Source organism: Pristis pectinata, chromosome 7 (genome assembly GCF_009764475.1).
Source record: "Pristis pectinata isolate sPriPec2 chromosome 7, sPriPec2.1.pri, whole genome shotgun sequence".
NCBI lineage: Eukaryota > Metazoa > Chordata > Chondrichthyes > Rhinopristiformes > Pristidae > Pristis > Pristis pectinata.
The window spans coordinates 8,310,432-8,325,920 of record NC_067411.1 but is presented as its reverse complement, the minus strand read 5'-3'; the positions used below and the strand labels follow the sequence as shown (position 1 = coordinate 8,325,920).

Sequence of the window (15,489 nt, the reverse complement as noted above, 5' to 3'; positions counted from 1 at the left end):
ACGATACCAAGATTGGTGGAGTTGTGAATAGTGTAGAAGACTGGCGACGGATACAGTGTGATATAGATCAGCTGCAGATGTGGGCAGAGAAATGACAGATGGAGTTTAACCCGGATAAGTGTGAGGTGTTGAACCTTGGTAGGACTAATGTCAAGAGGCAGTACACTCTTAAGGGCAAGACCCTTAACAGTGTTGGAGAGCAGAGAGACCTTGGGGTGCAAATCCATGGCTCATTGACAGCGTCTACACAATTAGACAGGGTGGTTCAGAAGGCTTATGGAATGCTTGCATTTATTAATCGGGGTATTGAGTATAGGAGTCAAGAAGCTATGATGCATCTCTGTAGAACTCTGGTTGGGTCACATTTAGAGTATTGCGTGCAATTCTGGTCACCTCACTATAGGAAGGATGTCGAGGCTTTAGAGAGGGTGCAGAGGCGGTTTACTAGGATGCTGCCTGGATTAGAGGGCACGTGCTATCAGGAGAGGTTGGACAAACTTGGGCTCTTTTCTCTGGAGCGGTGGAGGCTGAGGGGTGATCTGTTGGAAGTGTATAAAATTATGAGGGGTATAGATAGGGTGGGCAAGTAATATCTTTTTCCCATTATTGAGTGATCCAATACCAGAGGGCATGCATTTAAGATGAGAGGGGGTAGGTTCAGAACAGACATGAGGGGTATGTTTTTAACTGAGAGAGTGGTGGATGCCTGGAATGCGTTGCCTGATAGGGTGGTGGAGGCAAATTCATTGGGGGCTTTTAAGAGGGGCTTGGATGGGCACATGAATGAGAGGAAAATGGGATATGGGCATTCTGTAGGTAGGAGGGATTAGCTACATCGGCACAACATTGTGGGCCGAAGGGCCTGTTCTGTGCTGTACTATGTTCTATCTAACCTACCTATGCCTCTCATCATTTTATATACTTCTACTGGATTTCTCCTCAGCCTCGGAACCCAAAGACATTTCTACCCTGAAAAAGACTCTATCTCTGTCAGACTCCATCTACCGTATCTATGCCCTGGTTAGACAATAGGAACCAAAGGAGAAAAGCTTCTGCCCCATTTCCTGCTTAATTCTGTGCATCCTGACCAGGGCTAGAGAAGAAAAAAAGCAATCAACGTCCAAATTATTCCAGAGTTTTTATTAAATTTTAAACTCCCCCCCCAACACAAAAAAAATCTTAGAACAATCCAAAATTAGCAAATGCGGCATGTTTAAAAAAACTTTACATGGTCACAGGGAAACAAAAAGCATTTGCCATTAAATATGTCACCATATCGCAAAAGTGAGCAATTGACATTGGACAGGTGAAGTGGCAGGAATACATCGACGGGTCAGGTTTGAATATTTTCAGGTTGATGTGAAGTTCATACTCAGACCTGAAACATTGCAAAAGGTGCGAAGGGTGTTATCAGACATACCAATTCCACGTGTGTTTGTGCCACACTTGTTTCTGTCCATGGCCAGAGTTAAAGTTCATATCAATGCTAATCTTACCTTTAATTAAAAACAATAGCTAAATGGATGAAACCAGTTGAACTAGTCTTACACATTCTCCTTATAAAATATTGAATTAAAAGCCTGGGATATACAGTCCTAAATAACAATAGAACAATTCTCAATGTAATACCTCAAACAACAAAATTGCAAGAACCGAGCTAAGTTACACTTAAGTTTTGTATATTTTAAATAATGAAGATGTGCATTATTCCTTTGAGTACAGTCATTTGCTATACAATGCAAAGCTCCTTTGTACCATCGTGCAGTTTCCGGGCACCTCCCAACACCTCTGTGTTCCTTTCTGTTTCCAGGGCTCTATTTCTGTTGCCATCTTTGTTGCAAGAATCAATTGCCCACTGGGTTTATCCAAGCCCCTGTAGGACATCATACCTCCATCAACACTCTCCCAACTCATGTGCCCCGAACGCCCACCAAAGAGAGCCAAGTTACCATGGTTTCCAAACAAACTCAAAGCAGTATGTCCTAAGTGAGTCAAGATAGCACTTGGGCATGGTAGAACCAACCCCAACATCCATCACCTCCACCAAGAGATCAGGTTTATTTCAAAAGACCATACTCTCTAGGCCCAATTCCAGACTGTGGCCCAATATTTTGCAATGGGCTCTCTATTTACCACTGCAGTGAAGCAAATTGCTTTCTGTGGTATATATGTTTAATTGGGGGCCAGAGGGATGCTGAGAGCTGAGTGCATTTCATTATCCCTTCAAAACAATATCTGTGTCTCACCCTGTAGACTCCCCAGGATTAAGCCGTGCATCAGAATTAGTGTTTATTGTATCAAACAAAATGATCTCGGAAAATTGTGGCAAATATCTGTGTGACAAGGTCATTGACCACCACTACCACCTAAATTGTAGACCTTCCCATCTGACCAACATGGTATATCAAGCAGGTCTTATTACTTATCCAGTGGTCCCCACGACACTAGTTCAAATCCCACCAAGGCAGGTGGGGAATTAAACTCAGTTAGTCACAACTAAAAGCTGGTGTCGTTGACCATGAAAATAGTGGGATGTTGTAAAAACCCATTTGGTTCATGGATGGTTTGTAGGGGAAGGAAACCGTTGACCCACGTGTATCTCCTGACCACAGCAATTTAGTTCAGACTCTGAGGTGATTGAACAAACCATTCAACATAGTAATAAAACTAGATGAGCCACCTGAATTTGGACAAGGCACCCAGCCCAGCACACCCTGCAGGTTTTCCTTTCCAACAATGGGGACTAGTTACCAAAGTTGCCCACAGATTAGTTGAACAACATTCATTGATCTTGTCTGAAATGTTCAACCTCCCTTTCCCCTACCCACTCGAACCACCAGCACCTTCTCTGTGTCCTCTGAACTCAACATAGACGGGAAAAGTAAAGGGATTTTGTCCCCAAACCTTTCACTAACCAACTCTTAGAAGTTTGCAATTTTCACAGTAAGTAACTTCAAAAGAGGAGGTGCAATGGGAAATCCACACTTGTGATTTTAGATATGAAAGTGCCTAAAAATAATGCTTCTGATGAAAGGTCAGGACTGAAACTTTATCTCTGCTTTTGCTTGCCTGAACTGCCGAGTCTTTTCGGTTTCTATTTGATGCTGGAATAATGTGCAGAAGTTGTTAAGTTGCTGGAGTGAGTTACTGCCACGTGGGCGTTGACTACCCACTTTCCAAAGGTGCTGAGTCCTGCCTTAAATCCTCTCAACCTGGGTCAGTTTGGGCAATGGATGGCCGTGATCATCAGTGCAGCTTTGTGTCCTTGCAGAGGGGTGCAATCAGCTCATGTTTCAATGCTCTGGATGGAGGGGAGGAGGTGTTGGAGAGGGCGGGAGGTTACCACACTCCTCTGTAGAGGTCTGCTCGGGTCTAAACTGACCATGGCCAGGAACCTGGCCTGAGCTAGACTCTTTTCCAGACCCAAGCTGACCCAGAGGCCCTTGCAGAGACTTGCTGTGAGGCACACACATGGCTATTGATCAAGAAGAGAAGACACGCGTGCCAACACTAAGCAACTCAACCTGACCTGGATAAAGTCCTAAGCCAGAACAGCACAACACACCCTGAACATGGAGGTTTAATCAGAATAAACACCTGAGCCAACCTGTAGAAGTTGGGCCCTGTTGGGCTAGAGTTGGGTAGGCAGCTTCATGGATTCTTTGTGGTAAGTGCCGCAGTAGCAATGTTAAAATATCACTGACATTCCCAGGAAGTTAAAGCCATACCCTTCCCTGTACATCAAGGCTCCTGTACAGACCCCCTCACCAATAACGTGATCTAGTATGGGGGGGGGATCTACCTCGCGACTGTCTGGCAGATGCCCTCGATCTGGTAATATTGACGCTAAGGGTAACACCCCAACTTCTCAGTAGGGGGCTGCTTTGTGATGAATATGCCCATTCCCCGGCCCAACGCAGCCTTCTTAAGCACCACCAAGCTCACACTCAGTCTCTGACCAACACAGGGGGTGCCACCGAAATGTCTGCCCATTCCCCGGAGGTCACACGGGTTTTTAACGTTCCAATATTTAACACCTTGGCAAGGCTTACCCCAAGAGCAATTTGAATTGGGAGATCATGACTTGGAAACAACTGCAAAGACTGGAAGAAAACTGGGTGAGACACGCTTCAGTGTGAGAAAGGGCACATCATCACTCACAGCACAACGGGCTCCCAAACCCAATGACCACCTCAGAGTTGACAGGACCAAAACGCATAGATCAAATCTCTCCTATGATGAGAACTAGTTCCGGAAAGCCTGTAATCTTCAGTCCCTGTCTCATTCCCAACATTACAACCATTTTCCAAAGCTCCCTCTGACATCCTTCCCCAACAGAATACATCACACTCCCCTCTCGATGCCACCTGAAATAATATGGTTTTAGCTCAGGCACTTAGCGAGACTGATTACCTGATATATACAGTAATTATATGTATCTTAATATCGGTTTACTAATGTGCACATAACCACTAATAATAAATCATAGCCACTGTGTAGCAAAATACCTACGACACAATTTAGCCGTGCAAGGTGAGACATGGGTAACACGTGTGTGCGTGTGCAAAATCCAATCCACTCCAATTTTTGTCGGTCCGCCAAAATCTTCTCCTCCAACAGTAGTTCTATATTTTGTCACTTCATCCCCTGCTTTGTTGTATTGATTTACGTTTTCAAAATGAAGAATAAAAGGTTTTCAGTGAGTCCTGACTGGGAAATGACAGTCAGGGTGCAGTCATATTTCCGAGGGGCTGTATTGCCCCCCACTTGCTCTCTTGTCGTGTAATCCCAATACCCCCTCTTGCTTTCCTTCAAGAGTTCAGCTACAGGTCATCGCTTTCCACCAGGTTGGTTTGAGTGCCGAGGTGGATGGGGTTGGCTTCGGGCAGGAACGCTGACTTGATGTCGAGTCCTTGGTCGGTTAACGCTGCGTAGCGACTTGCAGAGGGTCGTACTTTCTTCGGCTTGGAGACGGGTGTCTGGTGCCACTGAGGAGCTGCAGGGTTAAAGGGCAGGGAGTTGGAAGAGGTTCACACGGAGAAGTCTTCGCACGACCCCAACTTATCTTCACCAGTGCTGCGTGCAAGTATTAGAACATAGAACAGTACAGCACAATACAGGCCCTTCGGCCCACAATGTTGTGCCAACCTTTAAACCTCGCCTAAGACTATCTAACCCCTTCCTCCCACATATCCCTCTATTTTAAATTTCTCCATATGCTTATTTAGTAATCTCTTGAATTTGACCAATGTACCTGCCTCCATCACCACCCCAGGCAGCGTATTCCATGCCCCAACCACTCTCTGGGTAAAAAACCTTCCTCTGATATCTCCCTTGAACTTCCCACCCATTACTTTAAAGCCATACCCTCTTGTATTGAGCATTGGTGCCCTGGGAAAGAGGTGCTGGCTGTCCACTCTATCTATTCCTCTTAATATTTTGCACATCTCTATCATGTCTCCTCTCCCACTGAGGCCGTCAGCCAGGGTTTAAGTGGGCGGTCCCATCTCGGAGTCAGATGTTGCCCCAGCTCCAGATACTTGAGCATAATATCTAGGCTGATGGTAGTGAGGGTCTAAGGTGATATCTCTCATAGATATAGAGGTTCACAGCACGGAAACAGGCCTTTTAGCCCAACTCATCCATGCTGGCCAAGCTAGCTCCATTTGGCCGATATCTGTCTAAATCCTTTCTGCCCAAATGTCCAAATGTCTTTTAAACATTGCAATTGTACCCACCTCTACCACTTCCTCTGGCAGCTTGTTCCACATACCCACCATCCTCTGTGTGAAAAATTTTCCCCTCAGGTCCCTTTTAGATCTTTCCCTTCTCACCCTAAACCCATGCCCGCTAGTTTTAGACTCCCCACCTCTGGGGAAAAACTGTGACCGCCCACCGTATCTACGCCCCTCATGATGTTATATACCTCTTTTATACATCACTCAGCCGCCTATGCTCCAGGGAAAACAGCAGCAGCTTTCCCTGTCTCTTGTTCTAATTCAATGCCTCCGGTCCTGGTAACATCCTCGTGAAACTTTTAGGCCATAAGGCCATAAGATATAGGAGCAGAATTAGGCCATTCGGCCCATCGAATCTGCTCCGCCATTCAATCATGGCTGATTTTTTTTTCTCAATCCCATTCTCCTGCCTTCTCCCCGTAACCTTTAACCCCCTTACCAATCAATGTTGGCCTTAAATACACCTAATGACTTGGCCTCCACAGCCCTCTGTGGCAATTAATTCCACAGATTCACTGAAGAAATTCCTCCTCATCTCAGTTCTAAAGAGACGTCCCTTTATTCTGAGGCTGTGCCCTCAGATCCTAGACTCTCCCACTACTGGAAACATCCTCTCCACATCCACTCGATCCAGGCCTTTCAATATTCGGTAGGTTTCAATAAGAACACACCCCACCCCCACCTCCACCCCTGCACCATCCTAATGACGTCCTAATTATAGCTGTATGACCAGCACTACGGTGCTGGCCAGAACTCTCGGTTAGGACGTTAAGCCACCTCCCAAGAAGGTGTACAAGATCCCAGAGTACTATCTTGAAGAGGACCGGGAAAGTTCTCGCCAGAGTTCTGAGCATTAGTTATCCCTCAACCACCATCGCTAAAATAAGAGACTGCAGATGCTGGGATCTGGAGCAAAAAAACCAAACTGCGGGAGGAACTCAGTGGGTCAGGCAGCATCTGGAGAGGCAGAGGGATGGTTGATGTTTGGGGTCGAGACGCTGCATCAGCCCTGACTGGAAACATCAAACATCGCTCTGCCTCCCCAGATGCTGTCTGACCCGCTGAGTTCCTCCCGCAGTTTATTCTTTCGATCACTGAAACCAGAGTCATGAGCAAGGCAAGGCCAATATTCTGCAATATTGGTTGCAGCCTGTGGAGGTTCTGGTCCGTTAGAGCATTAGGTCCACCCATCACCAGCCCAGGTCCGGGTGCGTGTGGAGTCGGGCATCAGTAGAGAATAATACCCACTCACTTATTTCAGATTTCAGGCAAGCACAATATTTTTATAATATAAACAGAAACTGCTGGAAAAACCTCAGCAGGTCAAGTACCATCCATGGTAAGGGAAACAGCTGATATTTCATCAGAAGGGTCTTCGACCTGAAACATTGACTGTTTTTCTCTCTCCACAGACGCTGCCTGACCTGCTGAGTGTTTCGGGCATTTTCTGTTTTTATTTCTGATTTCCAGCATCTGCAGATTTTTTGATTTGCAAAACTTTTTTAAAAAACTTTTATTCTCTGGGTTGAAGTGCTTCCCTTGTTTGGATCAGGAATTGACTCACAGTAAACGTCCAGCTTGGCTGTACAAGATATTATCCCAGCCTCGTTCTTTGCAGAAACAGTGTACCAGGCAGCATCTTCCTTCGTGGTTGGTTGAATCAGCAGGCAGATATAACCTCTGTTGTCATGGTGCATGCTGTGAAGTGGAATATTCCTCAAGGTTATCAAGACAGAAAGAAATCTCACGAATTAGTCACACACCGAATCTTTTATCATTTTTTAGTTGTCCTCAGCAGAACCAGCTTCTCTGCCAGTCTTTATGTGATGTACGATCCTTCCCCCACTAACCCCAGCAGGGTGTTAATCCCCCACTCCTGTTTATTGAGCTTCCCTATAAACGTGTCCATGTCATTCACCTCAATTTCAAAATCACTCAGGAAGTTTCTCTGACAGGATCAGCAGACCATTGGTCCCGAGACGTGAGTTCAAATCCCACCATGGTATCTGGGGAATGTCGCTTGGTAATTCAATAAATGTGGAGTTAGCTCTGATCTTGGTAATTATAGTCACACAACACAGAAACAGGCCCTTCAGCCCATCCAGTGTGGCTGACCATCAAGCTCCCTCTTTACAATAATCCCGTTTTATTCTCCCCACTTCCCCATCAACTTTCCCCAGATACCTACACACGAGGACCAGTTAACCTACCACCCATTATGGTAACAGTGATGCTACTGGATGGTTGTAAAGGCCCATCAGTCTCATTAATGTCCTTCAGGGAAGGAAATCTGCCGTCTTTACCCAGTCTGGCCCCTATGTAACTCCAGCCCCACCAAGGTGGTTGACTCTTAACTGCCTCCTCAGCTCAGGGGCAATTAAGGATGGACAATAAATGCTGGCATTGCCAGTGAAGCCCATGTCCTGTGGAGAAGGATTTGATTACAGGGCTTGTGGCTTGGTCTCTCCCATCAATGAAGACATCTTCTCTTTCTCCTACCAAACCCCACAAAGACAACCACCTCTCATCATGCTACCAATCAGCTGTTTAGAGGAAAGCTCCAGTCTGATGATGATTTCTCAGGTCTGGCATCTTCCCTGCAAACTTTCTCTTGAACCTCGGTATCTTTTTTATTATGTGCAGACCTTATGCCCTTTTACAGGAGAGTTTCCAACTGTGTCAAGCTGTTAGATTTCTAAATTGGGCTTTATCCGAACTATTGAGGAAGGTGGATTTGCAACTATTGATGTAATATTGATGTAATATGTAAAGACTCTTGCAAATTTCTACAGATGTATGGCAGAGAGCATTCTGACTGGTTGCATCACCGCCTGGTACGGAGGCTCCAATGCACAGGATCGCAAAAGGCTGCAGAGGGTTGTAGACTCAGCCAGCTCCATCACGGGCACAACCCTCCCCACCATGGAGGACGTCTTCAAGAGACGGTGCCTCAAGAAGGCGGCATCCATCACTAAGGACCCTCACCATCCGGGACATGCCCTCTTCTCATTACTACCATCAGGGTGGAGGTACAGGAGCCTGAAGACCCATACTCAATGATTTAGGAACAGCTTCTTCCCCTCCAACATCAGATTTCTGAACGATCCCTGAACACTACCTCATGATTTCTCTTTTGCACTGTTTATTTATTTTTGAAACTTATAGTAATTTTATGTCTTTGCACTGTACTGCTGCTGCAAAACAACAAATTTCACACATATGTCAAGGATAATAAACCTGATTCTGAATTGACAGAAATATCAGGACAGTTGGAAATGACTGTATAGATTTTGTAGCCTTGCCTACAAAATCTGGCATGAAAGTCCAGTGTGGTACTGTGGGAGTGCTGCACTGTTGTAGGCACCATCGATTGGATGAGATGTTAAACCAGGTTCGTTCTGCCCCCTTGTGGTTGAAAGAGATCCTATGACATTACTTCACAGAAGAGCAAGCATGTTCTGCAGAAAAATATGGGGCTATGTGGGAGGGAAGGGTTAGATAGATCTTAGAACAAGATAAAATGTCAGCACAACATTGTGGGCCGAAGGGCCTGTACTGTGCTGTAGTGTCCTAAACTTGCAATCATCCTTCAATGAACATCACCAGACAGGTCATTACCACATTGTTGTTTGTGGCAGCTTGCTATGCACAAATTTTAAAGCTAAGAGGTATTGTTGCAGCTATATATGTCGCTGGTCAGACCCCACTTGGAGTATTGTGCTCAGTTCTGGTCACCTCACTACAGGAAAGATGTGGAAGCCATAGAGAGGGTGCAGAGGAGATTTACAAGGATGCTGCCTGGAATGCGGAGCATGCCTTATGAAAGCAGGTTGAGGGAACTCTGCCTTTTCTCCTTGGAGAGACGGAGGATGAGGGGGGACCTGATAGAGGTATATAAGATGATGAGAGGTATTGATAGGGTAGATAGTCAGAGGCTTTTCCCCAGGGCTGAATTGGTGGCCACAAGAGGACATAGGTTTAAGGTGCTGGGGAGTAGGTATAGAGGAGATGTCAGGGGTAAGTTTTTTACTCAGAGAGTGGTGAGTGTGTGCAATGGGCTGCCGGAAACGGTGGTGGAGGCGGATACAATAGGGTCTTTCAAGAGACTGTTAGATCGGTATATGGAGCTGAGGGCTATGGGTAAGCCTAGTAATTTCTAGGGTAGGGACATGTTCGGCACAGCTTTGTGGGCCGAAGGGTCTGAATTGTGCTGTAGTTTTTCTATGTTTCTATATTTTCTAAATTACAGGAGTGACACCTGAATAGCATTAGAAGTACCATTGGTTATAAAGTCATTTGCGAGGTCCCAGGGTTTGAAAGCCACAGTATAAATGCAAATCTTTGATTCTTAGAAGCTCCACCATTAAAAGTAATGTTTAAAGTATGTGCTCTGTTTTAAAAAAATGTTTCATTGCTATAGCACCTTTTACATATCTTCACATAGGATAATGATGCTGACATTTGACTACTGAAAGGCCTGGATAGAGTGGATGTGGAGAGGTTGTTTCCATCAGTGGGAGAGTCTAGGATCCGAGAGCACAGCCTCAGAATAATGAAATGACCCTTTAGAACTGAGATGAGGAGGAATTTCTTCAGGTGGTGAATCTGTGGAATTCGTTGCCACAGAGGGCTGCGGAGGCCAAATCATTGGGTGTATTTAAGGAAGAGGTTGATAGGTCCTTGACTGGTAAAGGGGTTAAGGGTTATGGGGAGAAGGCAGCAGAATGGGGCTGAGAAAGAAAAATCATCCATGATTGAATGGTGGAGCAGACTTGATGGGCCAAATGGCCAATTCTGCTCCTATGTCTTATGTACAGGGAGCAGAAACAGGCCATTCAGCCCAAACAGTCATTACTGGACAGTCAGAGACTTTATCCCAGGGTGACAATGGCTAACACAAGGGGACATAATTTTAAGGTGACTGGAGGAAGGTATAAGGGGGGATGTGAGGGGTAAGGTTTTAACACAGAGTGGTGGGTGTGTGGAACACACTGCCTGCAGAGGTTGTGGGGGCAGATACATTAGGGACATTTAAGAGACTCTTAGATAGCCACATGAATGATAGAGAAATGGAGGGCTATGTGGGAGGGAAGGGTTAGATAGACCTTAGAGCAGGATAAAATGTCGGCACAACATTGTGGGCTGAAGGGCCTGTACTGTGCTGTAGTGTTCTATGTTCTATGCTCCTCCCCAGCTTCTTCTCATCTTACCTCATGTACATGGACCCCTCTATTCCCCCTCCCTCACACACCAGTCCAGCCTCTCCATAAATGCATCTGTACAATTTGCCTCAAACTCTACCCAAGGTAAGAAATCCCACATCGTCATCACTCTTTGGGTGGAGAGGTTTCCTCTGAATTCCCTTGTGAGGCTTTCTGAAGGTCCCCCAAAAAGAATTGGAGCCAGTGAAGCACTTTTGAAGGGTAGTCACTGTTGTGATGTAGGAGGCACAGCTTGCCAAATTGTGCACAGCAAGCTCCCACAAATAGCAACGTGATGATGATCAGATAACCAGGTGAATGTGTTTTAGCTCAGCACTCCCCTGCTGTTTTTGCAATATTTTACTTCATGTCAGAGAGGGGAAGGATCTTCGCTTAACGTCTAATCCTAGAGACAACATCTCTGACAGTGCAGCATTCCCTCAGTACTTCATTGGGATTATTTGATCGTCACTGTGGTGGGGGCTTCAAACTACAGAATATCCAACATCTACCTACTACTCCCTGGGAGAAGGACACAAACTCACACAGGGGTCAACCTTCAGCCTTTGGAAGACTAGGCTCTGTGCCCAGGACCCAAGCTGTTCCTCAACTACTTAAGGATGCTGCAATATTGCAGCAATGCATGATATTTCCCTTCATAGATGCTGCCTGACCTGCTGAGTTCCTCCAGCACATTTTGTGTATTGCTTCAGATTCCAGCATTTGCAGAATTTTTTGTATCAACTGGTGGCTCTCTTGTGTGAACTTGTGCACGTGCACCTCTCACTCTTTTACACACACACACACACACACACACACATGAATACACAGATGCAGAGACAGATATACATTCACACACACACACGAATACACAGGCACAGAGACAGACACACACACACACACAAACACATACACACACACACACACACACACACAGACACAGATCGTCATGTTCACAATTGTTCACTATGTCTGCATCGAAATGCTAACTACTTTTAACCATCGATCTTCAGATCAAAAAAACTATTATAAAGTGTGGAGAAAAACTTATACAAAGCTGTAGAATATTTAGCCCATAGAGGCTCGACTGGGAGTAAAATCTACAGGACTTAAACAGAAAATGCTGGAAAGAGAAACACGGTTAATGTTTCGGGTTGATGACCTTTAATCAGAACAGGGAGCAGTCAAGAATGGCAGACTTTTATGCTGCAGAGATGAAAGGTCATTGACCTGAAAGGTTACCTGCTTTTCCCCCCACAGGTGCTGAGCATTTCCAGCACTTTTTGTTTTTATTTCAGATTTCCAGCATTTGCGTTATTTTGTTGTCAGAGTAAAACCTACGGGACTGGCACTCCATCCCTGAGGAACATTGTCTAATTCCCAGTTGTGAGTGTTTCATGCACATAAAACCAGAATCACAGATCGCCTTTGGCTCCGGTAGACTCATCAGAGGAAGACCCACCATTGCCACTCGCTGCAGTGTGGATCATTACGTGTTAGGTCAGACAGGGCAGGGCTAACAAGGCTGATGACTCAGGTCCTACTTTCACTTTGGTCATTAATGATATCTACTCGAAATCATGCTGAGCATCTTCCTCCCTTTCCCCTTCAAACCTCCCTTTCATCCTTTAAGACATCCCCTGAAACCATCTCTCTTCTGGCGGTTGATGTAATGTCTCGTCATGTGGCTGTCTGTCGGATTCCTGTGAAGTGCCCTGGGCTATCAAACTAACATTCAGATTGTTGCTGACTATGAATTTTCTTCCATTTAAGTACTCCCTTGGGATTGAGGGTGAATTGCTTCTACTCCATTCTTGTGGGGTTGATGTGGGACCCATCGATCCTTCCACAGATGGGACACAATATCCACCATGACCAAAGTGCCCCTGTTGAACCAAACTGCCTTCACGTAACAAAGTTTCACAGAGGGACCCTGCCAAATGTGGACAACTTCCAATATCTTGGCAGGCAATCTCAGTGATTTAATTCACCACTGCCTTCCCTGGGCCAGTGCAGCCTTTGGGCAATTAAGGAAAGGGGTGCTTGCAGGTCAATCCCCAAACCTGGTGTAAAAGTCCCGGTCTACTGGGCAGCAGCGATCCCTGCTCCGACATGTTTCTGGGATGGGACTCCCCACGGCAGTGGTCTCATAGCAAGGGAGCTATATCACTATTGCAGATAACAACGGCATCTGTCAGACCATACAGTATGAAATAGGGGTAGGTTTAAATAATACAAATGTGCGCATTACACACACACACACACACACACACACACACACACACACACACACACACACACAGAGGCACACACACTCAGATACACACTGACAGACACACGCACACACACAAACACACACTCGCTCAGACACACTGACGCAGATACATACACACACAGACATGCACACACAAGCACAGACAGACACACACTCGCTCAGACACACACTGACACAGACACACTGACACAGACACACATACACAGACACACATTTGCTCAGACACACACTGACACAGACACACACACAGATACAAGCACAGACACAAATAGAAGGACCGACAGACGGACACGTGCACACACACTCACACACACACACACACTCACACACACTCAAGGACAGACAGACAAGACAGACACACACACAACCATACATGACCATTAACATTACATTTTTTTTGGTTTCACCACTTCCAAGTAATCAGCATTCCGAATCTGTCTAATCCAGATTCCCAGCATTCCTTTATAAATCCTTTGGTAACTTCAGGTAATTATTCTTCCCTGTTTCACTCTCCACTGATGTAGCCTGACCTGCTGAGTATTCCTCAGCGTTTTGTTTCAAGTCAATAAAGAATTTGGCCCTGGGGTTTCAGATTTTCAAAGAACCTGGCTTCGGAATTAAAGGGATATATTCTTTGAAAAAACAGTGATCAATCTGTCCCTTTGTCTGATAAGGAGCTAGCAAAGTCCAGGGCTAGAGCTGGGAAGAGCAGTCGAACTTGGTTGGAATTTGCGGAATTTGACTGTTTACAGAAGCCAAAACCTTGAATGTCAGTTTAGTATTATTAAATATTCTTGGGGGGGACTTTTACAAAGAGAAATGCCGACCCAAAGAACGAATCGGCACACTCTCTGGGTGATTTACCCACGTAAGCTCATTGTCAACACCAAGAGGCTTATGTCTCTAAGAAGCTATCCCCGGAATGATTTACCCCGTTACCTGCAGAAACAAATGGCTATTGTTTGTGGATTCCAGGTGTGTTTATATTTTGAGCTTTATTTTATACATCAGTAGAGATTCAGACACAGATAGGGTCGCGGTATAGCTTTGATGTTGGAGAAGGAGACAATTGACCCATCATGTGTATGACAGCTCCAAGTAAAGCAGTTGCCTCAGTCCCACTCTACGCCCCTTCTCCCAGATTAGCAGAGTATTGTCCATCAAGTGTCTATCTCATTCTCTTTTGAAAACCCCAATAGATTCTGCATCCATCACCCTTCCAGCATAAAATATTTTCATTCATATCCCCTTTATTTTCCTTGCTGAGAATTTTAACCCATGTCCCCTGGTCCGTAACCCATCTGACAATGGGAACAGTTTCCCACTGGGTACCCTACCTAAACCCGTCTGTCTCTTAACCTTCTCTGCTTCTAGGAAACAACTCTCACACGAAGAATGATGGTTGTGGGTGTTGGAGGTCAATCACCCCAGCCCCAGGACATCACTGCAGGAGCTCCTCAAGGCAGTGTCCGGGGCCCAACCATCTTCAGCTGCTTCATCAATGACCTTCCTTCCATCGTGAGGACAGGAGCAGGGATGATCAAATGTCCAATGTTCAATTCCATTCACAACTCTTCAGCGTATGAAACAGCCCATGCCTGCATGTAACAAGACCTAGACAACATTCAGGCATGGGATGATAAGTAGCAAGTAACACTCCTGCCACAAAAATTCTAGGTAATGAACATCTGCAAACACCAACCCTTAACATTCGACAGCATTACTAAGGCCAAGTCCCCACACCATCAACATCCTGGGGGTCACTATTTACACACTTGTACAACCAAGTTTCTCTGTTCCCACATCATCTCTCCCAACTGTTGAGCTGGAATTTGAACTCACATCCCTGTATATGTGACCAATGTCGTTGAATACAAACCACGTCAAAAGCATCAGGGATTCAGTGAACCCAATTCTCTCCTAACCTCACTCGCTCGGTGTTCTGCGTCAGAGATTCGTTGTCCTTCTTCCAGAAGATCTGCGGGTAAGGCACACCGGAGACCCGGCACTCCAGCCGTATTGGATACCCTTCCGCCACCCCAGTGTTTTGTAGCTTCTCGATAAACGCTGGGGCTCTGACCATCTCTTTGGCTGTGGGTGGGGAGGGGGGTCAAACATCAAAATCAACCCGTCAGAACATGAAGAAAAGTGCAAAGCTTCTTAATTTGGACTAAGGACCATATTCCAACATTCTGTCCACTTTACTCCACAATAATCCCAACCACCAACCAAATTTTAGCCACCTCAACTCAACCCCAGGCTGTGATCAGCCGAG

At 45.6% G+C, this 15,489-nt stretch overlaps 1 protein-coding gene across 4 annotated transcripts in view; it reads right to left on the bottom strand.

Annotated features, from left to right (window-relative positions):
* Positions 1-1,136: 1,136 nt before the first annotated feature.
* Positions 1,137-15,489, bottom strand: part of palld (palladin, cytoskeletal associated protein) — a 262,041-nt gene continuing 247,688 nt past the window's right edge. For all 4 annotated transcript variants that reach the window (XM_052019755.1, XM_052019756.1, XM_052019758.1 and 1 more), the window contains 3 exons: positions 15,140-15,305; positions 7,303-7,436; positions 1,137-4,996 (listed from right to left, as the gene is read on the bottom strand). In XM_052019755.1, coding sequence (XP_051875715.1) covers positions 4,824-4,996; positions 7,303-7,436; positions 15,140-15,305 — 473 coding nt within the window. In that variant the 3' untranslated portion in view covers positions 1,137-4,823. The remainder of the gene's footprint in view (positions 4,997-7,302; positions 7,437-15,139; positions 15,306-15,489) is intronic.